Below are 24,193 nucleotides of genomic sequence, written 5' to 3' on the forward strand. Positions count from 1 at the left end.
TTTGTAGCTAGATTTAAAGTAATGTGCCTTATCTTGTGATGATGGTCAAAAACATACGAAATTTAGGGGGTTGTAGCATGTTTACAGAAATACATAGGAAGAGAGCAAAAAAGTTTGAATGAGGAGAGGTGCTTCAGTTCTGGCTGTTGAGGGAGAGTACTACTGATATCTGAATTTACACATGTGATTGGGTATCTGGGAACTCTTGGGGCTATAGTCTTACTATATGGGACAGCATCAGAAATATAGATGGAAACCTCTGCAAACCTCATCTAAGACCAGTACACATATACAAGAAAAAAATTAAGTTACAAATTACTGAAGTACTTTTATTCAACTTTATCCATAAAGAGTGCATAGCACTCATGAATAAAAGATAATCTTCCAGAACTGTAATACTGTTTCCAGGCAGCTGACCTGTCACTTTCACTTCTCTGATTACATTCCAAATTCAAATCGTATCAATTTAGATTATAACTTTTAGCCTTCACTTTAATCAAATCTGTTGTCATCCTTGTGCCTGTAAATCCATTATGCAATTTTGTCATGTGCTATCTGACAAATAATGGCTGTCTGTTCACCTTCAACAATGGATGGCAACAGTTTAGCCATTCCAGTGGAACATATTTATGTGATTGTTCCTACAGGCAGTAATCTATTGGAGGTCATTACCTGGTTCTAACTCACTTAACAATTGTAGGTCTTCATTGTCCACAACCTGGTTAACAAAAAAGATGAGAGTGTGACATTACTTTTTCACTTTGAAAGTTTTTAATGGTGATGAACTTTTACTGAATGTTGAAACTGTAAAAAGAAACAATGTCGAAGGGAGGGGAAAATAGCAGTTGGGAGACTAAACGGAGATGAAAAACAGTTTTCACTTTAACAACAGTTAAAATTGTTTCAAGTAAATTTTATTGATTGACATTAGAGTGAGTGTAGAGCAGTGCAGTTTGTCTTCCCAGCATATGTTGATCATTAACATTGTGTAGCATTTCCTGCCTTTCCTGCCTTATCCTGCTGTGATACCTGCTATGATTGTCTGCATTAAAATAATAAACATTAAACATTATAGCAAGTAGAAAAGAATGAAGCTGATTAAGAGAAGGTTGCTATTTCTTACAATAGTACAATAAGAAAGCAAATCTAATGAGGGAAGGCAGGTTTATAGATGGGATAGTTTCTAGAAGGGGGTCCAAAGTTATGGACTCCCAAAGGGGGTGCCCCCATCGTTTCCAATGGGAGCTAATAAGAGATGGGGGCTACACCTTTGAGAGTCCATAACTTTGGACCCCTGAACAAAACTTCACCAAACCTGGGTGGTATCATCAGGAGAGTCTCCTAAAGATACCCTGAAAGTTTGGTGCTGCTAGCTTAACAATTGCATCCCTGACAGCAGGCACCCTCCAAATTGCCCCAGATTCTCCAAATCCCCTTCAGTATGGATTTAAAGGGAGAACGAGAGGTTCCCAGCTTAATTGAAAGTTATGCTGTTTCAGGGTGGGGGATAATCCACTCCAAAACAGCATCATTTTCAATGTGGTTTTAACTGGGACCCCAGATTCTCCCTTTAAGGTGGATTTAAAAGGAGAATCTGGTGTCCATAATTTAAACACAATTGAAAGTGATTCTATTTGGGGGTGGATTGCAGCATCACAGCGGGGGGGGGGGGGTCACAAAGCTCAGATTTTGCACAGGGCTCCATTTTATCTAGCTACGCCTCTGCCTAGAGGGAAGGGCAGAAGGGACTGCCAGCTGGGAGCCCAGCTGGTGGTGGGGGGCGAGCGGAGAAGAAGAGTCTGCCATCCTTGGCCTCGGAGAGCTGCTTTTATAAGCACTGAGGCCAGGGGCAGAGCTTGGGGAGGTGTGGCCATTCCCCCAGAATGGGTGGGGGCGTGGCCCCGCCCCCTGAACCCACCCCATAAAAATCTATACCTACGTCACTGCTCTGTCCTCTGCTGGAGGTAGAGTAAAACCGCTCTGCTATCTTAATGGGAAGGCCACCCTTGAAACTGCTCTGTTAACTGTGGCCGACTTAAAACTATCACTGCACTCTCCTGAGGCAGATCTGAACCAATACCACTGCTGTTATTCCCTTTAAATTTCTTTCCTGTGCTGAAAGATGATTGGATGCTGGAGCAATATTCCCATAGGCTTAGGGACGAAACAGCTGAGTGACTGGTTTTCCCTCCTGCCCATCAAAATGCAAGTAACCTATAAATATACACATGCACAATGTCCTATCTGGTTAGAGCCTCAGAATGGCATGTATTTTAAAGGAATTAGTGCATACTTGACTCACACTCCTCTGTAACAAAGAAACCCGCCTCCCCGCCCCCCCCAGTAAATTCAGCTTGTAGGGGACAAGAATTAGACACTTTTACATTATTAATTAAGTGACTTGTAAATGGGAACACTTATTCTATAACACCTGTAACACCTAATTTCATTAACATCTAATTTTAAGATAAAAATATACAAAAGTGCTAAAATATTCTACACTGAGGCTGACTGTCAACGTCATCTAACCTAGTACTTTCTGTGACGATCAGCAGTGGATTTTCAAGGTGTCCAGCAGAGATCTTTCCTGGCCGTTATACCCGAGATTCCTTTGAGAATGCCAGGGGTTGGCACTGAGCTCTGTGCATTACACGGTTTTATGCTATTTGAGCCACGCTTATTTCATGGAGGATGATTGGGCTGAACACTCCAAACCAGTGAGATTAACTCCAAAGTTTCTTAATGAGATCAATTTTCTTGGAGAGCAGAAACATTTCTGCTCCACTGTTTCCCTGGCAGTGAGCATCCATATAATGTTTACAGTGGAGGGATTTGTATTGCCCTAGTTAACTTATTTTTAGAACAAGCAGGGACTTGCAGGAACTTGCAAGGGAGGGGAAATGTGACCTCAGCCAACTTCGCTTTTCCCTTCTTCCTCCACCCCTTCTCTTTTGTTGTTACAGTCAGTGTGACTCCCTCCTTCCCTCACCCCCACACTTCCTCTCTTGGCACAGTCTCAGTTTCTGTTCTTCTCCTTTACCTTCTCTACTCACTTTGCAGGCACAGTCTTTCTCTCTCTCTCTCTCTCTCATTCCACTGCAGCTTCTCTTGGGCTGCTGCCCCGTCCCACTGAACATTGGTTACTCATGCTGAATATGCGTTTTGAAGTTTGCCTCTCTTGCTGATACTGTGGTTACAACTAATTAGGAGATTTGGGATGCATGAGTGCTTTTACTGACAGAATTTCTCTTGCCCTTGAGCAGTGCAGCTGGTGGACTTACCTTCAAGTAGCTGCTACCATTTAAAGGCCTGTGGCAGTATCAGTGGTTCAGCCTCAGGCTCAGTCTCTAGCTTACTCACAGCCCAGCCACATTCCCCCCCCCCCCATGTTCTACTTTCAAGTAGAACCATTTGGTTAACATTATGGTGGTGGCAGCAGAGGAGAGATACAGAGATGGGTGCATGCAATAGGGATTTCCATTCCTCCTTGCTTTCACCCTGAAGCAGCAGTGGACAGTGGGTGGGAGGTTTTTTTGGGGGGGGAATTAACAGATGAGGCTTTCAACTCTGCACCCTCTCTGTTCACAGCACTGGTTCCAAGGCAACTACTTTTTTGGGGGGGAGCAGGGGTTCAACCATCATCATGTTATGGTTTGGGGGTTTTCAATAAACCTGAGGGAGAAAAATCGCCCTTCTCTCAACATTACCCTGATCCACAGATTTAAATATCCATAGATGGAGCTGTACTATATTGATAGTTTGCTAGTCTACAGCACTCTGCTGAACAAATATGACACATGTTCTGAACTGAGAGGGATTACAGCATGAGATGGGCAAGATATGGATGATAGGACAAAGTAGACATAATAGGTGAACACAGGGTACAGTTAGGTTAAGGAAAACTCAGGTATCAATTGGACTAACCAGGAAGGTGAGGCTAAGGTTTTTTTCTGCATGCACAGTTTACCACAGCTTTTCCAAGTGATCAAACCTTGTGTCTTAAAAACATTTTCTATGAAATCATTCTGTATACTTCCATTCCCCCTGTCATTTCCTTCCTTGTCTCTTTAATTGCATTTATTCCTCGTGCTATAGCTGAAAAGGTATTATTCCTAAAGGATATCATCTGTGATGCAGAAAAACCCTCCCCTCTTTTTTTTCTTTTGCACAGGCACTCTGGCATTACTGCAGGTTACACTGGAGCAGCAATTTAAAAAATGTCTCTACCTCCATTTCCACCATTCAGAACTACCCACACAGAATGGAAGCAAAAACAAAACAAAACACTACTGGAGCAGGTGCCATACCTGAAGGAATAGAAACACGTCCCCACCCACCCCAAAATGCATTTTTTTTGGCCAAATTAGAGCTGCAGTAATGCACAGTTGTTACTGCAATAATCCTTTGTCAATATCACTCTAACTGCAGACACAGTTTATCTTTGCCTTACTTACATCACTAGTTTGATGTAAGTTGACAAAGTTGAGCCAATTGCCCCTGCTTCTGTGTATCTGTGCCTAAGCATTAACTTAACAAGTCTATGTGAAATTGACAAAGTTGATCCAATCACCCTTGCTTCTGTGTATCTATACCTAAAGACAGTGACATATCTGCCTGGGCAGCTCCGAGCGGGCTGCTCAGAGGGAAGGGAAACAGCACGGGCACTGCTGGAGCTTCAGCTGCAGCCACTTTCCTTCCTTGCCGGCTTCTCTTCCCAGCACTTGTGGTGCCAGAGAAGGTTTTGCCTCCGGCGCAATCTGGGCTCCATATGCCTCTGCATAAAGATTAACATTATGAGTGCTGTATGAAATTGACAAAGCTGATCTAATGACCCCTGCTTTTGTGAATCTGTGCTTGAATGTTACATAGCTAGTTTGATATGACAGAGAATTTTTTTAAAATCCTTTCTTAAATGAAAGACAAGGAAGAGGAGAAAAAGGGTGAAGGGGAGGTTGGGCGATGACATGGGGCATGGATAAGGGCGAGGTGTTTGGTGGGGTGGAGAAATAAAGATAATTTCAACATGGTTGCATGATCAAGGGAAGCTGGCTTGAAAACTAATTGAAAAAAACTCACAATAAAAATACTTGGGGAAATCATGAAGGAAAAATGCAGGGAAAATATTTCTAGAACCAAACAAAGGGAAAAAATGTGGAATTCAAACAAAAAAAGTTATAACATTTGGTGGCAAGATTTGTTGTAAATAACTCATGTGGAAAAGGCCATAGGTAGGAGGCAAGGAATGGGTGATTAAGAAGTTGACTTTCAGTTCAAAGTATTACATACTGGAAAAAGAGACACTGCTGGATCAGCCAGGAGATACCCTTCCTGCCACCTTTCCCCACCCATTTTCAGAAGAAATATTTGTTCTTTATGTATGTATTTTTGTTTATCATCACCATTTAAAATTTTGTTTTCCCCTTGTTACTTTCTTTTTATGCTCCCCCTGTGTCCATTTAACTATTGTATTGAGGACACTGTCCCCTTGTAAAATCGAAACCTTCTGTTACCCTTCTGAATCCAAGCCCTTGGCATATGGCAGGATATAAATTTCAAAAGAACTCTTCTTTCAGAAAGGGGGAGGCTATGGCAGGCATAGGTTCCATAGCTTGGTGATTTATGAAGCACAAATGTCTCTCAGAAATGTTCTGTGCTTGGTGCTGTTTAATTTTTCATGAATTTAGGGACTTGAGAGACATTCAGAAGCTTACAAAGAAGTAAAATTAAAGCATTAAAAACCTTTCTCTTATAATTACAGCCAGAAAAAGAATTGCATGCCTTTGTTGACCCATTTTAGAGTCTTTGAAGTGTCCAAAATTGTGCTGTTCCAGCAATATTGGAATGCAGCAATAGCCTCTAAGAGACCAATGAAGCCAAATTTAAATTCGTGCCGTCATTGGATGTCAGTTTGAGAATGGGAAAAGCCCAAGGGATAACTGAATTTTGGTTTTAGCACAACCATGCTGCAATAGAGACTGGTTTGGATAGAAACACACATTTCTCATATCTATCTGAACCTAAAAATGTTTTGGATGGCTGAAAGCTATTGACTTAGAAGTTCATGTAATTGTGACAGTGTATAGTGTTAGTCAGGGTGCATTTTATAACTGAGGTCATCCTGCCTGATGGCCAAAAGCTTATGGATAGTTTTGTGAAAATTATCACAATAGAATCATTTGCTGATACAACAGTGTACTTTCATTTTTTTTCTGGGCTTATGGAATACCTTACATAATTTATGAAAATGCCTGCTGTGACCATCTGACCTCCTTGCAAGTGTCACTTTTGAGATACTTTCTCTCAGGCAACGACAATAATCATTGTATGAAAATCTCAAAAGACAGCAAACTACATAAAACTTCTGAACTCTGCTGATATCAAACATGTCCAAGCCAATCAGATTTCAGAAGCCAAGAGGGGTCAGCCTTGCTTTGTATTTGGATGGACAGCACCAGGGAAGTCCAGGTTGCTATGTAGAGGCAGGGAATGGAAACTACACCTGAACATCTCCTGCTTTGTAAACCCTATTGGGTAACTATGAGTCAGTTGTGTTTTGTGTTACTTGAAGTGGTGGTGGTGGTGGAAAATAGTATGATATGTTCTCACATTTGGTCACCCATTAAACATAATTAGTTTGGTCCCCCCCCCTTTGTTATATTATTGACCATATTAAATATAACTTTCTAGGAAAGGCAATCTTTCCCCGTTTCTGTTTTCCATCAGAAGAAGCATACAGGTGCCCATACAGTACTGTATTGGTCTCCTTGCAGGGCATATCAAAGCTAAGTGTAGCACAAGTACACTAAGCATACATTCAGAACAAATTCTGGTTATAGGGCTCAGGGCTTGAATTAAAACTGTCCTTGTATTTCTTGTTGTTATTTTCCTTGAAGAAATGGGAGGGAATCTGGTGACTGTTAAAGGGGCAAAAGAAGGACTGCTAATGGTATCCCCTTGAAGACAATTTGGAAACATTCAACTAGTTTAGAATACAGCAGCCTGCTCACTAACTGGGTTTAGTTACCTGACATGTATTACACCTGTTTTGAAATATCTGGAGTAGTTGCTAGTTAATTTCTTAGTTTAATTCAAGGAGCTGGTTATCTTTAAAGCCCTTCTTGACCTTGGGACCCACGTCATGGTGGCACCACCTCTCTGAGTTCAAGCCAGGTGACAGCTCTGTTCCTTTAACCAATACCTATTGATTATTCCCTCCTCTAGAGTAGCTAGAAAGCTCACTCTTAGGCCCTTTCTGCATGGGCAAAATACAGCGGCAAAATCGCCGTCCCTGGCCTGCTGTTCGCACAGGAACCGCTGCTGCATCGCAGCAGTACTGTCCTGGCCGCCTGGGAGCGGCGTGAAGGTGCTGCTTTAGACCTCGCTCGTTGAGCGAGGTTGTTGCAAAGCGCCGTCTTCCCATCAGCGTGGTGTGAACCACACAGCTGGGAAGACACCACTTTCCCCATCACCTCCACCGATCTTCATGTCCAGCATCACTCTGGAGGGCTTCAGAGACCCGCCCATGCTGCCCTACGACCCCTGGAGGTCGGAGGGCAGCGTGGGCATGTCTCTGCAGCCCTCCAGAGCGACGCTGGACAAAAAGGTCAGTGGAGGGGGCTGGGGGGAAGTGGGGGCCGCTCCAGCTGGGGGGGGGAGTGTGGGCCGCTTGCATGCTAGCGTGCGATCGGTCCCCGAGCCTTCACTGGCATAAATTATGCTGGTGGAGGCTCGTTTCTGCGCGTGTGCAGAAAGGGCCCTAGATTGAATAGATTTTCAATTGCTGCTCCTATTTTATGGAAAAACCTTTCTGAAGTTATCAGGATTTGCATGCAGTGGGATTATGCAAGAGAGTGCTGCCATGTATTGTTTAATTATATATTCATTAATTATATATTCATAACACATAACTAATGTGTTAAATGGTTTTTAATTTTCTTCCATGGATTTTTGTTCATGGTTTTTATTTTATTTTATTTTATTAACTACAGGAGCGATAAAAGGTTATAACTTGGTTTAGGATTGCACTGTTAACCTTGTTAAATTAGGATTTTCATAGTCAATTCCAACTGACCAGTATTGCATCCATGTTACTGGAATGCCTTTTATTACAAACTGCTCATGTGAGAGCAGGGCTGGATTTGCATTTTTGAAGAGTGGGGGAACAAAATACAAAATGATAATCCTGCATATACAATCAGAACAAGTAAATGCTCCTTAATAAATGGTTCTTCTTGACACCCTCATTTCTCCCTTATTTGACCTTCTTGCTTTCTTCTAACAAGCTGATCTCCCTCTGCAAGATTCTAGAAGAAAATCAGGGATGCATTCTTCTGTTCAAGTGTCCATTGAGATTCATGGCATATTCAACAGATTGTGGGAACACAGCTGTATGGCAGGATCTTTTTGCATGCTCATCTGCAGAATATTTGATTGGACACATAAAGCTGCCTTAGACTGAATCATCACGGGTCCATCACAGTCAGTACTGTCAACTCATCTCTCCAGGGTCTCAGGCAGATTGTTTCCACATCAGTTAGGACCTGGAGGTGTTGAGGATTGAACATGTATCTTCTGCATGCCAAGAAGATGCTGTACCTTTGCCCTCCCTGCTTTCAGGCAACATCAGTTGCAATCTACATAGGGGGTGGGAGGTGGAAGGGAGTGGCTTAAAGTACATTGTGCTTGCAAACTCCTTGGAGCAACTGCGACCAACACCGGAGCCCAGAGAGCTGCATGGTCCTGTGCTGCTTCCTCCCCTGTCAAAAGCAAGTTGGAGTGAGTTGCCAAAGGGGAAAATCTGCAGTGGAGCCAAGAAAAGGGAGAGAAAGCTGGGCAGCCCCTACGGTGTTTGGCCCTCAGGCTTTTATTGATTTATTTGTCTATTTATTTTTACATCTAAGGGTTTGAGTGCTCCTTGCTCTGAATTATTTAATCTAATTAGTACCTAGTTAATACCAATATCATTATAATCTTCTGTTTCTGTGTTAAAATCTTAATGAACTCTTGGGTTTCAGGGATCAGATTTAATGAACTGTTTTTCCAATGCAAAATTGTACACATAAAGGTGATAATTCAGTCAATTGAGGTCATGGTCGGAGCGAGGGGGAACCCTAACCCCGCCATGTCCTAGCACTGGCGCGTGCCCTGCGCGTCACCCCCACCCTCACCCCCTTGCTCTACACCACTGGTTGAGGTTCAGCCGTTGAGAAAATTGTATGTTTCCACATTGGAATACAGTCCTGAACGAATATGATAATTATAATTCATTTTCACATACTTCCTTTCTCAAGACCATTATTTTGTGCATTATTGAACATAATACTTTGAACATAACACAAGAGCATTTATGCAAAAACATATTTTTACTTTCAGACTTTCAAATGGATGGGGGGGGGGACAGGGAGGCACTAGGACACAGGCTGAGAATTCTACAACAAAGAAGGTCCAGCATGCTTTGTTCTGTGGTAGTGGAATGAACAATCTATTAACATCCGTATGTGAAACAGAGTATAGATATTTTATTTTATTCTTGTTCTTGGGGACTTTTAGTGAGACATTAGCTGGAAATTCTCCAGGGAGAACTCAGTTCTCAAGACTGTGGGGCCTTGATTCAGATAAGGTCTGAGGCACACAGGGAGAAGCAGTTTCTACTGACATGCAGTGCCCTCATCTGCCCTTCATGTGTACTGATGAGAAGCTTCCAGTGAGACAAATAGTGCCCAAGGACCATTTTGCATTGGAAAAACAGAATGGGGGTGGGGCAGAGAGACAGAACACCCTTCCCCTTGGGTCCCCTGGTTTCTATCTGAATGAGAGCTGCACGTGTTTTAGAAGTGATACCCTATGGAAATCTTGCAGCAAATGTCTGACTAAAAGACCCTGTGGAGAATATGTAAAATATTATGTGTAGTTAGGTCCTATATCCTATTGAGTTGATCAACTGATTCTTTCATTTGACACCATTGTTTCTGAGGCTAGCTGTTTTTATTACAAAAAGTTTTGGATGCACTGCAGTTCAGAAATAGAAGAGGCATGTGTCCTTTATGTCTGATTTCATATGGTACATAATTTGCATTTCAAATTCCAGTTTGCTAGTTTCAGCTGCATGACCAGTTCATGTTTCTTCCTGTTGTCTTTTCCAAGCCTGCCTGGATCATATACTTACAAAGAAAGCTTTTCTGTAGCTTTATCACCATACTAATTTTAGGCTTGAAAGCATTTAGCTGATTAACCATTCTAATGAATCAATTAATGCTTTGATAGCAGATTAACAACGTGTTACCAATTAATATTCTGTGCTGTTATATAGGCAACCTCTTTCAGCTGCTAATGGGTGTTAAAATTGATTAATTTTAATTAATTGAATACAAAAGTTAACTGTCCAAGATCCTTTATATGTGAAAGAAAGAAAACTATGATATCCTCTGGGATTGTTGAGTAAAAGGAATTTATTTCTCTTGATTTTGCTTTTAGAGTCTTTTTGATACTCTATTTATATTCCTGTCTGCAGTTCTATAAAGCTCCATATAGAGTGGTAAGCTGCAGTACTGCAGTCAAAGCTCTGTTTCTGACATGAGTTTGATCCCAACAGAAGTCAGTTCCAGGTAGCCAGCTCAAGGTTGACTCAGCCTTCCATTCTTCCTAACTTGGTAAAATGAGTACCCATCTTGCTGGGGGTAAAGGGCAGATGACTGTGGAAGACAATGCTAAACCACCCTGTAAACATAGTCTGCCTAGTAAATGTTTTGTTGTGATGTCACTCCATGAGGTGCTTGTACCTTTTCTGCAGTTCTAAATTACTTAGGAGTAAATGCTCCTGAGATCAGCACATTTGTGGCTTGTATTTTATGATTGTTCTGTGCGTGCTAGATAATCTCTGCTGTGGTGTACACGTCTTCTTTCTCTAAAACATCAGTTTGTACAAGGGCCCATGGAAAACAATTGACTTTGTACAAATGGAGGAGGAAGTGCTATTCATGGCAAAGACTATCCAGTGCAAACAACTTGTGCCTAGGATCCAGGCTTTTGTTTCAAATCCAGATTCAGATCCACACACACCATGAAACTCCCTGGGTTCCCTCGGGCCACTCACTGTCTTCAGCCCAATTAAGATCACAGGATTGTTCTGCGGATGAAATGGAAGGAACAAAATCCTTTTTGTCACTCTAGGCCAACTGGAGGAATGGTGGGATAAAAATGTAATGAATAAATAAATGAACCAGATTGTTTCTACAGCTTCAGTTTTATGTAAAGTGGTAGCAGTGGTCAGCAATGGAACTCAGCTGCTACAGTTCTTGATTAAACTGTCAGATTAATACCTTCCACTATGCAAGCTAGATATCTCAACTGTCTTAAGGGGTCAAGATGTTACAGCAGCATTCTATCATACATCTGCTCCCATGTGTGGTTTAAACTTGGGGTCATATCTGTAAACATTTGGCTGATTGATGCATGTAACATTTAGAAAAGTAGACTCAGTTAAACATTTCTTTATTTATTACATTTTTATCCCACCCTTCCTCAGTGGAACTCTTGTTGGCATGTGTATGGTTTTTTACCTGGTCCATTTCATTTTCACAACAGCCTAGTTTGCTAGGGCTAAACCCTGAGAGATGTGACTAGTCCTGGTTCCCCCAGTGAGATACATGGAAGTGCAGGTATGAGCCTCCCTTGTCCATCTTTCTATCAATTGGCTAAATAAGGATTTGGATCCAGTGACTCACTTTTAAGAATGATAGACTGAAGTAACTCTCTTTAGAATTGCATTGTTGGTTTGGTTGAGAAAGAGTTCGTTCAATAGAGAAACATTGGAGGAAGATTTTTAAAATTTAAAAAGCTGTTTCTGAATAAAAATAACTATTCAAAATTATTTGATTACAGTTGTTCCTCCCAAACCGCAACTTTCCACATTGCAGTTTTGACTAACCGAGGGTCACCGCTGGGCTTCACCCCCAACACGAGCACCCCCAATGAATTCCTCAAAATCCCCAAAGAGGGCCCCAGTGCAAAAGGGGGGCTGCTGATGAAAAGCCCCCACATTCACTGACATCAAAGGGCCACCAATGCCGCCGTCCACCTCCTCCAAATCAGATGAATAGAAGCCTCCCAGAGAAGCCGAACAGCGACCCCTGTACATAAGCTGCCTGAAAAACCTGCAGCCTTGCCACTCACAATTTTACATGGTTTTCTTCACTGGTGCCCCTAACCCCAGCGATGTGGGAGGAGCAATTGTATTCAGAACACTCTTCAGTGTCAGACAGATTTTAAAAACCTCTACCCATAATTGATTTGCTATCCGATCTCAGTGCAAGATGTGTTCATAACCATAGATGATCAAGATCATTGCTGACATGTGATGCCATAAATCATGTTAGAAGATGAGCAGGACTTTGAACCTGAGATAGTATGGCTGATGTCGTTGGGGCAGTGATGGTGATCGCTAGAATTTATATGAGAGCAAAGTTGACACCTTGGGTTTTTTTGCACACCGTGGTACCAGAGTTCATGCTACTGTTAAGTAACTTATCATTGTGGGTGAGAAGTTGTTTTTGGTTAACAGGCTGTAAGCAAGAAAAGGTTGTCCTCCCAGTGTCTTCGTGAGGGAAGTTGTGATCACTAGAGGTGTTCTATTGTCATTTTCTTTGGGGTTGTCTTGTAGCAAGCTGTGCCTGGGTATCATTCTGGCATTTCCAGTCATCTTTCTTACCACATCAGCAGGATACTGTAGTTGCAAAAATGCTTGTGGTCCCAGTGCTAAAGGGTGGGGGGGAGGAGAGAGGGAGGCAACCCAAAACCCACACAACCAGAATAACTAGAAAGACACTTTTGTTGGAATAAAATTGGCCCCAACTTTATTGGTTACAGCAGCTGTCAGAGCCTTGGCACAGCATGGGCCATGGATTCTGTTATCGAGTGACCACCTTGTCACCATGAGGCTAAATGAGGCTAAATAGGTTACATGAGGCTAAATAGGTTACAGCAGGTGTCAGAGCCTTGGCACAGCATGGGCCATGGATTCTGTTATCGAGTGACCACCTTGTTAGCTGATTTCACTCTCCGCTCTGTGCCAGCCTGCCAGCTGGGCCAGGGAGGAGGACATCTGGGTTGGCAACTTAGGGGACTCCACATGAGCTCCAGCCATTCTGCGGTTTCCCTTGCCACTTAGGGTGAGAGCACCCCAGACAGCCCCTTAGCTGGGCATATCCCCAAGCACTCATCCCAGATTCCTTAAGAGGATCACTGAGATGAGGAAAAGGGACACATAGGTTGCTTTACCTTCCAAAAAATCTAGCTCCATGCTACTATAGCCAATCAAGTTGTGACAAAAGAGTTTCAAGAAAACAATTACCCAATGTACAACATTAATGAAATGCTGAATAGAGGGAGGACTGGGTGAGAAACCGTGAGGCTAAATAGGCCAGTCCCAGGACAGCAACTTCTTAAATAGGGTTGGAGGGGGCCTTCCAAGGACCCAAACTCTTTTCCTGGGTCCTCTCAAGGCAAGCTCTGGTTGGTTAGCTGGACCAAAAGACAGCCTATGGCAATATTGGACAGGGCTCCATGCTGCCAGAAGAAAATTGTTCGACCCGGAAGTAGATTGGGTGACCAGGGCTGAGCCAAAGCCCTCTGGCCCAAGTTGTGCCACATGGTCTCTTGTAGTGAAAACATCTTCCTCCTCCCCTGACTCTGCAGTCCTGCAAACAGGGGCCCAAGTAAATCTTGGCCCTGTGATTGCTATACATCCTTTAAGTGAGTTTCTCTGAGGAGTTTGAGCAGATGTGACTGTAGCATGGAGCTGGGCTGTAAACAATAAACTGTTTGATATGCCTTTGGTAGTAGCTGGAGGCATGTAGATATGTTTGCCAATCTGTTGGTTTCCAGTATAATGTAGTACTTTTGTGTCCCTCATATATATGTCCAGGAATTTTATTTTTTTTAGAGTAGTTCATAATTAGATTGATGGTGGAGCCGAAGTTGTTGAAAAACAGTAAAATATTTCAATTTTTTTTGTAATAAGTCCATACAAAAAAATGTCTAGTCTGCCTCATGTCAGGATGTAGGAGGGAGTTCATGTGACTGAATTCACCTCTATTAAAATAATCCCTGCACGGACAAAATTAGCATGTCCAGAAGAAGACATCTAGTTTTCTGTATGGAAGCACTGTTTTTGTATAGAAAAATGTGCAGTTCATGTGAGTGTCCACCTGCTGTTTGAAGTGATACTTAGAAAGAACTAAGCCTTGGTCCTCTATATATTTTAGTTCACTAGTTGTTTTGAATGAAATTTCACATCGTGGGAGTAAACAAGGAGCTTTGATTGTTTAGTTACAATAATTATAATTGTATACAATATATTTTCCTCTCCTAGTGCATATTTATACAATTATTTCTTCTAGGAGGACGTCAGTGCCCAAACATCAGCATTCTGCAGGAAACACGTAACTGCAATGAACATCCCTGCACAGTGTATCACTGGCAGACAGGACCTTGGGGTCAATGCATAGAGGATGTCTCTGTGTCAGCATTCAATTCTTCAACTAACTGGAATGGGGAAGCCACCTGTGCCGTTGGGATGCAGACAAGGAAAGTCATCTGCGTGAGAGTCAACGTGGGACAAGTAGGACCCAAAAAGTACGTATAATGGTATCAAAAACATTGTTGTCCAAAACTCTGTAAGTATTTGCATTTTCCTTTTTGTCTTCACAAAACACCATTAGAGCACAGCTGTACTGATAGAAAAACGTTGCTTTTCCAAGTGTGAAAAGGTAAAGGTGGTCAGTTCCTTGTGCAAACGCTGGGTCATTACTGGCCCCGTGGGCTGATATTGCATCGCAGCTATTTTTAACCCAATCACCTACACTTTATCCCTGCAAACTTGGTACTCGTTTTACCAACCTCAGAAGGATGGAAGACTGAGTCAGCCTTGAACTGGATACCTGAAATTGATTTTGTCGGGATTGAATTGAGGTTGTAAGAATAACTTTGACCACATTACTGTCGCTTACCATTCTGTGCCACAGGGTTCCTTTTCCAAATTTCCAGGAATTAAAATGACATTGATTGTTTTGCCTTTTTGACTAATGTAAATAGCTAACAAGAATACAATACTAAGCAGTCATCATTCTGATAATAAGACAGGTACCACATGAAGCGAAGATAGATGTTGGTTGGTCTTTGAACCATCATGTTAATGTCACTTAATAAGCTTTTAAAGAGCAGATGTACATGAAAGTCTGAATGAGAACTATGTTTTAAACTCCCCTTAATAGAAAAGGATTACTGTGATATAACAAAATCAATATTATTGGCCTTACTTTCAAAGTAACAGACTTCATCTTATATTACTTCGGTTTAATTTAACCTTGAATAAGGTTGCAGAGGAGAAAATCAATAGCCTGGTTTGAAACACAGTAGCTAAGTTCAAGCATATGAACAATCAGTGGAATTTGACATGGACTGCTTAAGTCACTGAAAGGCTCCTAAAGCAAGGATTTAACATTGCACCAGAGATAGCAACTAAGAAGAAGAATCCACTACCTAGTGGCAGTTTTGTTTGAATTCTTTTATGCTTCAATGCCATATAGCAGAATTGCAGTTTACCACTTCCTGGCTCACTCCCAGGAGGTAATTAGGTATGGCTTCCTCTCCCCAGTTTGTGTACAGAACTGAAAACACAGCCGATCCTTCTACATGTAGAAACTGAACTTCAACAAGAAGTCCTACCTAACTGGTGAAGGATCAGTTTGCTGATCAGACATGACAGATTATATGCAACTCTTGTTAAAACTACACATAGGCAAATAACATTCCTTGGTACAGTGTATTGTCAAAGGCTTTCACAGCCGGACTCAACTGGTTGTTGTGGACTTTCTGGGCTATGTGGCCGTGGTCTGGTAGATCTTGTTCCTAGGAACGTCCAGCCACACAGCCTGGAAAGCCCACAACAACCATTCCTTGGTACACTTCAGGCTAGCAATAATAGCCAGTGTAAACCATTCAGCTCTTTGTGAACAAAGTCTCTTGTGGGATGCAAACAACTAAACAAAAAAACCCCTCCAAAACATCTGTAGGGAGGACAGTGTGGAATAAGCGATCACATTAAAAGTTTTGTTGTTCTATGTCAGCTCTTAGATCATGTAGGCATGCCAGTATTTTTTTTAAATGGCTGCATTCAGCATAGGCTATCACTTAATTTGTGCTGTCTTTTGTGTTGTTGCTTGTTTTAGGTGTCCTGAAAGCCTTCGCCCTGAGACTGTTAGACCTTGCTTGCTTCCCTGTAGAAAAGATTGCATTGTAACTCCTTACAGTGACTGGACACCATGCCCTTTATCATGTCAAGAAGGTACAACCTTGATTGTTCATTGGTGTCAGTTCATACTGTGACCAATGCTGCATGCCATCAAGGTTTCAGCTTGGAGATTTCAGTGTGACTTCAGCATGCTTAATAGTCTTTGGTTTATTCCCACTGAGTCAAAACAGTATTGTTGTTGTTCATTTCTATCTGACTATTGTATAATCATTATTTGGATTGGATTAACTGTTATTAAATATACTACAGAGTGGAGGGTCTAAGGCAAGTTGGAGCCCCTAATATGAAGTGTCATTATTTGAGAGTACTTTTATACTATTTGCTACCTTGGCTTCTTTTTAAACATTTTCCACTGTTGTTCCCCTGTCATTTAATAAGAGGTAAGTGAACCTTTTTGGTGTTGTGAGGAAATGAATTATTACTAGTTGGCCGAGTGTGAAAAGCAGAATGGCCAGGCATGCTACTTTATTGGGCTGGGTTAACAGAGAGAGTAATTTTGCATCTTGACATTGTATGCAGAGTAAGGGAGTGTAGTGTATATAGACTGAAGAATATTAATGTTTAGAACGTAGTTTCGTATATCACATCTACACTTATTAATTATGAAATACACATTTACAAAACTACCAAAAACAATATGGGAAATTCTTTACAAATGTAAAGTTCTAGGATATGAATGAGAGATCCCGTATGTTTAAGAAGAATGAGAGATCCCATATGTTTAAGAAAACCTCATGCAGTATGGTTATTTTTGTTACATGAAATAATTTTATGTATAGTTTATGCAGCCTGAAAGCATAGATATGAAACAATATTCAGTAATAACAACGTATAGGAACCAATGTAAAATGCATGAAAGCTTCGTTTATTAGAATAATCTTGACCATTAAAAAAACTTCAAAATAATTCAGATACTTACAAAACCACTGATAATCCATATAACAATGTGGCAGCAACTTCTCCAAAACTTTTTGTCTTTTTTTTTTGGCCACATTCATATGCCATGGTCATGTGTTTCTTCCCAGAATTTTATTTTATTTCTGAAAAAAAGAATGTGGCAAAATAGTAAAAAAAAGTGGATGTTTCATAGTAAAAAAGTTTGGTGAATGCAGTAAAGCAGCTAGACAGAAAGGGGATCCTTAGCTAAAAGTGAGGTGGTAGCTTAACTTGTCTAAAAGTCCTCCATCCTGTTTTTGACTATTTATTATAACCTGCTAATAGTGAGAAGCTGTGTACATAACCAAGCTCTGTTTGCACAAGGAAGCTTAGAATAGCAGCTGGAGATTTTGCTTAGAAGTGGGAAAGGAGGCAAGCAGAAAATTGACTGGGGTTTATGAAACAAACTATGTCCAATTAAATGTTATTGGGAAGACAAAGCATGGTTTGTATAATAAATTGTGGTTTATCATGACATCAGAAAATGCAATCATAATTTAAGTTTGTTGAACCCTGTTGCCTTGCAATGCTTTGAGTGGATAGGAAGTCATATATTATCCATCCAGTGAACAGATAGCAGTGATTTCCTTATTTTTTATAATGCCATACTTTATAATGCTAACAAAGAGGGACAAATAGCTTAAAATGCTTCCTTTAATGCATTTCCCCTTAAGAGTTCAATGTTAATTTATATCTTACATTTATCTTACATTTAAATTGGTAGAGTTCATTGGGAGAGCTTTGAAATAGACAGTAGTTGTGATGCTACAGTACTTGGAGAATTTTATTAGAATTATCATCCAGAGATGCAGATAGTTGCTACCCCCTTACAAGCAGAGTTGTTTTTCTTATGCTGGGACACGGTATTGGCTGTTCTTTTGTCTATTTACTTGGATGGGGGAAATTAAGAGGGAATGAAATTTTGAAAAACAGACATTCATGTAACATTAAGTATCCTGCCAGTGTTGCTTCTTTCTGTACTAGTTCCTCATCATACATGCCATTTGATTTACTTCTCTGCTGTAATTATAAATACGGGGAAAGAAATGAGTGAATTCGTATTTCCCAGATATTTTTGCCTTATTCCTTTTTTCTTAATATCTTAGTGGAAAGCATTCATCTTAATATGCACCATCATAGCAGCAGCCGGTAACATAATTCCATGTTCACGTGTCTTAATCCGCCTGTGGTATATGGCGATTACTCATTGCCACCTATTGTCAAAAGGCATGGAGTTGCTGTACTGAATAGATACCCTTTATAGTTCACAGCTAATACTCTGCCTTGTAAAAATGAGACGCACATAAAGTCACATTTGCAGCCCTTCTGATTAGTGATTAGAGTATACTCTAACTAATAAAGGATTAGACAGATTAAACTTGTAACCTCTTTGAGAAACTAATGAGCATGGGAAGCTGGATCGGCTTGATGTGGAGCTTGGAGGTTTAATGTGAGGGCAGGAAAAACTGGGCATGCTTCTTTTAACATGGCAAAAGCAAAGGAATGTACAGTGTGGTTACACTGGAGGCATCTGTGAAGGGTTTCTGCTACTCTCCGTTAACAAAATAACGCCATCTCTTGTTTTGTATTAGTGATGTCTTTATGTAGAAACTCAATAGCACATGCAAGAACACGTAGAAATAGCAGAAATGGCCAAACACATCTTCGTGATTGAGAATTCTACAAAATGAACTTAAGAATGATTATAAATCAGCAATATTAATTATTTAATACTTGCCCATACTTGGCAGGAGAAGCCCTAACTGTTGTTTTCTGCCTTTAACCAAAGTAACATATTTTGCTATCAATTGTTTTTCCTCATGCTCTTTTAGATTACAAGCTTATGGGAAACTTTGATCTTTTTAAAAAGAAGAGCAGTAGATTTTAATACCCAATTTTTTCTACCCTGAGGAGTCTCACAGCAGCTTAGGGCTGCATTCCCTTCCTCTCTCCACAACAGGCACCTTGTGTAGTAGTTGGGGAGAGTTCTGAGAGAACTGTGACTGACCCAAGGTCACCCAGGAGGCTTCATGTGGAGGACTGGGGAGATAAACCTGGGTCACCAGATTAGAGTCCATTCTTGGTAACCACTACACACTTGGACTCTCACAGAAGATTGATTAAATTTTCTGAGAAAAAAATATAGTTATGTTAAATTACAAAATATATGTAGCACAGTCTTCATTACAAGCACAGCATTGCAAGGTTTTAGATTCCATTTGATGTTATCATTAAGAATTTGAGGGCTCTCTACCAGTCTAACCATCTAAGAAAAATTTCAAATGCATCTTGGAAAAGGTGGAATTTGTGGAATTTTAATAAAATATATAGGCAAAAAGTAGATCCCAATTGTAGCAGTGACAAGCAAAAAAAAGTGTACCTATTTTAAGCAACATAAAAGGTGGTAGGACAAGGGGCATTATTACATTATATTACATATATATTACATTTTTACATTATATTACATATATACAGGCATTATATTCCTGTACAATTTTATTTAAGGGTTAATAAATCCTCCTTGTTTTGGAAGCAGTAAGTATACAATGTATATATTTTCTACCAATGATTACTGAAGGGCCAGCTTCTAGTATTTTGGAAAGTAAAACACATTTTTCCACTCATTTGCAGGGGCTACTACAGTAACAAAACAGTCTCGACATCGTGTCAGCTTGCAGCTCCCTGCAAATGGAGGCCGTGATTGCCCGGATACTTTGTATGAAGAAAGGGATTGTGAACCTCCGCCTGTCTGCAATTTTTACAGGTGATGATTAGTGGACTGTAGATTTTGAGCAATAGTTTTTTATTTATTTATTTATTTATTTATTTATTTATTTATTTATTTATTTATTTATTTTTTCAATTTATATAGTTGTTTGCTGTAATAAATATTAGTTGACAAAGGAAAGGGGGAATTAGTCTTCTTGAATGGGAAGCCACCTTTAGCTTGGTATAAGGCAGAATATACATGGGAAGGAAGGAAGGAAGGAAGGAAGGAAGGAAGGAAGGAAGGAAGGAAGGAAGGAAGGAAGGAAGGAAGGAAGGAAGGAAGGAAGGAAGGAAGGAAGGAAGGAAGGAAGGAAGGAAGGAAGGAGCTCTCTGATCCTTGGCATTAATTTGTTCTCTTCATAATGGGATATGGCCTGAGTTTCACAGGCAATTAGTCATCTCAATTTAGCAATACAAAAACTGCTTGTTTAAACAGTAACACGCTATGACTACTTTCAAATGCCATGATTACCTCATGGCAAAACATTGGTGAATTGGTCTCATTGTGTCTGGTAACATTATTCATAGAATAATGATGGTAATAGGTCAGACATTCTTTTAATCTAGGGATAATATCCTGATGGCCAAACTCCAGGAACAGTGTTCAGTTTGGGAGGCAAGAAACAGTGAGCATTTTAGAAAGGGATTACAGGTGTTATTTGTGATTTCCACTGTAGTAGAAAGAAGGGTAGGTAGACCCAAGAGTGCTGTTATCTTGTGTGCTTACCATTTAGAGAATAATAATGGAAAAGTGATGATGATGTACAACAGATGGCAGACAAAAAGAATATCTACAAAGTGCTTCCTTTGACGATTGGACGTACTAGGCAACCCACATACATCTGTGGTCCTTTCATTTGCAGAGACAGAGATGCACACACTCCGTATGATGTACAGAGACGATAGCAAGGCCATTGCAGGCTGAACTATCTGAAATTTCAAAATGGCAACAAAACTCAATATAATAAAAATTATATTAAAACTGCAAACATTAAAACTACAACACTGTTCCTATAACAGTAGTCCCTCCAGAGCACAGCCCGTTTTATACCTTCTATGCAATGATAATAGTGTTGGAGTCTGCAGGACGTGAGGCAAGCCATTCCACCAAATACAAGCAGCTCTTGATTTTACCCATTTGCAGGATGACACCTTCAAGAGATCTTGCTCAGTTGAGTCAAGTTGTCAAAACCTATTTCCCAAGTGGTTGAGATTTTTCGTATTATGCACATCAGAAAAGATACTTCCATCTATCAATCCCCCCAGATGTCCTTTCTGTTCATTTTTTTGCCAAAATTTAACTTTTGCAGATTTTAATTGATTTAAGCTTTGCTAAAAAAATTTCAATCCCCTTTCTTACCCCAGAAATCTTGTTGGTCTTTACCGTGCTTAATTCTCTTAACAATGCAGTCCTATGCAGAGTGATGCCCTTCTAAGTCCCTTCAAGCCATTGGGTTTAGAAAGGTATAAGCCTGGTTAGGATTGCTAGGCAAATATTGTGGGAAATCATGTGAAAATGGGTTTTTTTGTCATTATTGTTCCTAGAGTATGCTTACTCCCTTGTTTCAAACACTGTAATTCACTTCAGTAGTAAAGTACTTAATTTTATTACGTGCCTGTAGGTATACCAGAAGGAACAATAATAGTTCTTTTCCCATGGTACTTGCAGAAGAAAACTTGCAGCTAAGATTATTACTTGAGCAAATTACTAGTGAAGGAGGTACACCTTTAGATGTGTCTCTTAGTTGTAGTGTTGGCTTATCCTGATGCATTTAACACTTTCTTATCTATTTGGACAGTATGATTTTGATATTTTTTTAAAGACTAGCAGACCGATTTTCTAGGTTCTATTTGTTTCAGTTGTGTGTGTGTGGGGGGGGGATGGGGGGGAGACTAGTAGGTCTATCTGATCTCTTTACTGGTCTGACATAAAGCATAAGCATATCTAAAATCTTATTTCATATATAAACTTTGACATGTAACAAGCAACTCACTTTTATGCTTCATGGAAATGATTGAAGATTCTTAGAGCTGTAACTCATTAAATAATTAGTGTTAGTTGATGGCATCAATAAATTATAGCAGTTATACATATTTTCTCCCCCAATTTTTTTTTCAAAATTCAAAACTCTGCTATCTTGCACCATGAAATGCCATATATACTTTTAACAAAATGGGATGCAAAGTTATTTTGTGCATGATGAATCAAGACCCTGTGGAAATTTTCAGATAGATTTTAAAAATGGAAACTTAGAAAGATACTATCGCAACCATCTTTTTTTATTAAAGTTGTTTGGATGTAGAGTTATGAACCATCCCTAGTGTGAAAATTTTTATTTATGCGAGGCAGCCATTGGTGTTTAAATATGTGCATCAAAAGTAAAAGATAATTGAATGCAGTAGGAATCTGAATAATTCTGTAAGCTCTTATTGAGGTTATTTATTCAAGTGTAGATCTTGTGCAGACTCCCACCAATTTGTTATTCCTTTGAATTGACATTAAGTTTATTTTGTGCTAGGCCTGCATTTCCCAAATTCAATCTGCTGCAGACCTTTTTTTGAAGCAGCAATTAAAATGACTTCCACAGAGAAGCACGGGAGGACCCATAGAGACTTTAAACATAAAGTTTGCATCATGCTAGTGGAGGTGAAATTCCAAAATAGGCTTCTTGGCACCCATCTTGGCAATAGAATTATTATTAATTATAGTGGTTGGATTGAATGATTCCTTATTTCCAGGTTGGGACCAATTACTTCTTTCTGCTCAGCTATTCTTCAGCAGAAAAAGTTTTTATTTTAGTTTTTTGCTGTTCTGGAAGTAAACTGTAGGAAGAAGTTGTTCTTTATCATGGGAAGACTTAGTGGAAGGGAATCATTGGATCTAATTTTGTGAGAATAGTAGTAAGGCTAAGCAATCAGTGATGAAAGACTTGGACCCTCTCCTAAGAGTCTTAAGGGTAGTTTTCACTCATGTGGAAATCCAAAGCTCTTCATAAAATTCCTTTTCATCTGTCTTTTTTTTTAATGAAGAAACAGTCATGTGAGCACATACTGACACTCTGAATGAGTGCATTCCAATACACATTTACCCATCTATGTGGAACTGGACCCTAGAGATGTTTCTTCAAATGCACAGATTATCAGCAACTAATATATGAATACTAGACACAAATTCTACTAGAAAATAGTGGAGTGGGTTGAATGAGAACGAGATTGAATGAGAATAGATTAATGATTTTTTAAAAAAAATGTGTGTGCAGAATAAACTTTAACAAATGTGATATGATCATTTTCTTGTTAAAGGTGGAAGACACATAAATGGCGCAGGTGTCAACTTGTACCCTGGTATGTTCGTCAAGATAGTCCAGGTGCTCAGGAGACTTGTGGTCCTGGTCTACAAGCCAGAGGTTAGAATGATTTGTAATTTATAATTTATGCTAGGGCATCACTGTGACCTGCCATGTCATGAAGTGTTCTTTCTCACAAATGCTGTACAAGAATGACATTAACTCAAAACACTCCAATCACATGGAGAGTTAATGATGCCTTTTGTTCATAGAATTGAACTACTGACATGATATTATGTATCCAGTTTTGAAATCAGTCCTCATAAGAATTTTTTTCATTTGGGCCAGGTACAGATATGTGCAGACATTGGACACCTCTCCACCCTGTGCTGTGGAAAAAAATAAGAACGTATTTTTAAAAATAATGTTTTTAATGTCACAAAATCTAGCATTCCCTTAGCAGGGGGAGGCCACAGGCTGTCAGGTGCTCTCTCCTGCACCCAGTACATACCTCAACCCTAGATCTTTGCCTCCTCTGCCCCTGGGGTGCTTTGGGTGATTGTGATGGGTCTGGTCATGCATAAATCCATGATGGGGCCTCCAGACCTGAGGGCCCTGCAGGCTGAGGAGGATGGTACTGGTGCTGGCTCAGGATCCCTTTGGAAGGTCCTCAGATCCCACATTCACTGGAAGTGTCTGCCAAGGAGACTGCTTGTGTTCTTCCTTTGATACAGACTCATCTTCTCATGCTGCACCTGTGTGGTCCAAGATACCACACCACCCACCAACCAACTTACCTTTTTCTGCCCCTCTATATTTAGTTTTTGCTCTTCCCATAGCAGTTAATACCTAGAAAAAAATTATGTTCACTTTCACCTTTATCCCCCTCCCA

General features: G+C 40.3%; 1 protein-coding gene across 1 annotated transcript in view; it reads left to right on the forward strand.

The window, feature by feature from the left end:
- Nucleotides 1-24,193, forward strand: part of THSD7A (thrombospondin type 1 domain containing 7A) — a 324,043-nt gene that overhangs the window by 230,387 nt on the left and 69,463 nt on the right. The window contains exons 10-13 of the mRNA XM_048510570.1: nt 14,397-14,631; nt 16,227-16,342; nt 19,877-20,009; nt 23,318-23,421. Of these exons, the coding sequence (XP_048366527.1) occupies nt 14,397-14,631; nt 16,227-16,342; nt 19,877-20,009; nt 23,318-23,421 (588 nt within the window). The remainder of the gene's footprint in view (nt 1-14,396; nt 14,632-16,226; nt 16,343-19,876; nt 20,010-23,317; nt 23,422-24,193) is intronic.

The sequence above is a fragment of the Sphaerodactylus townsendi genome, linkage group LG11 (assembly GCF_021028975.2).
Source record: "Sphaerodactylus townsendi isolate TG3544 linkage group LG11, MPM_Stown_v2.3, whole genome shotgun sequence".
NCBI lineage: Eukaryota > Metazoa > Chordata > Lepidosauria > Squamata > Sphaerodactylidae > Sphaerodactylus > Sphaerodactylus townsendi.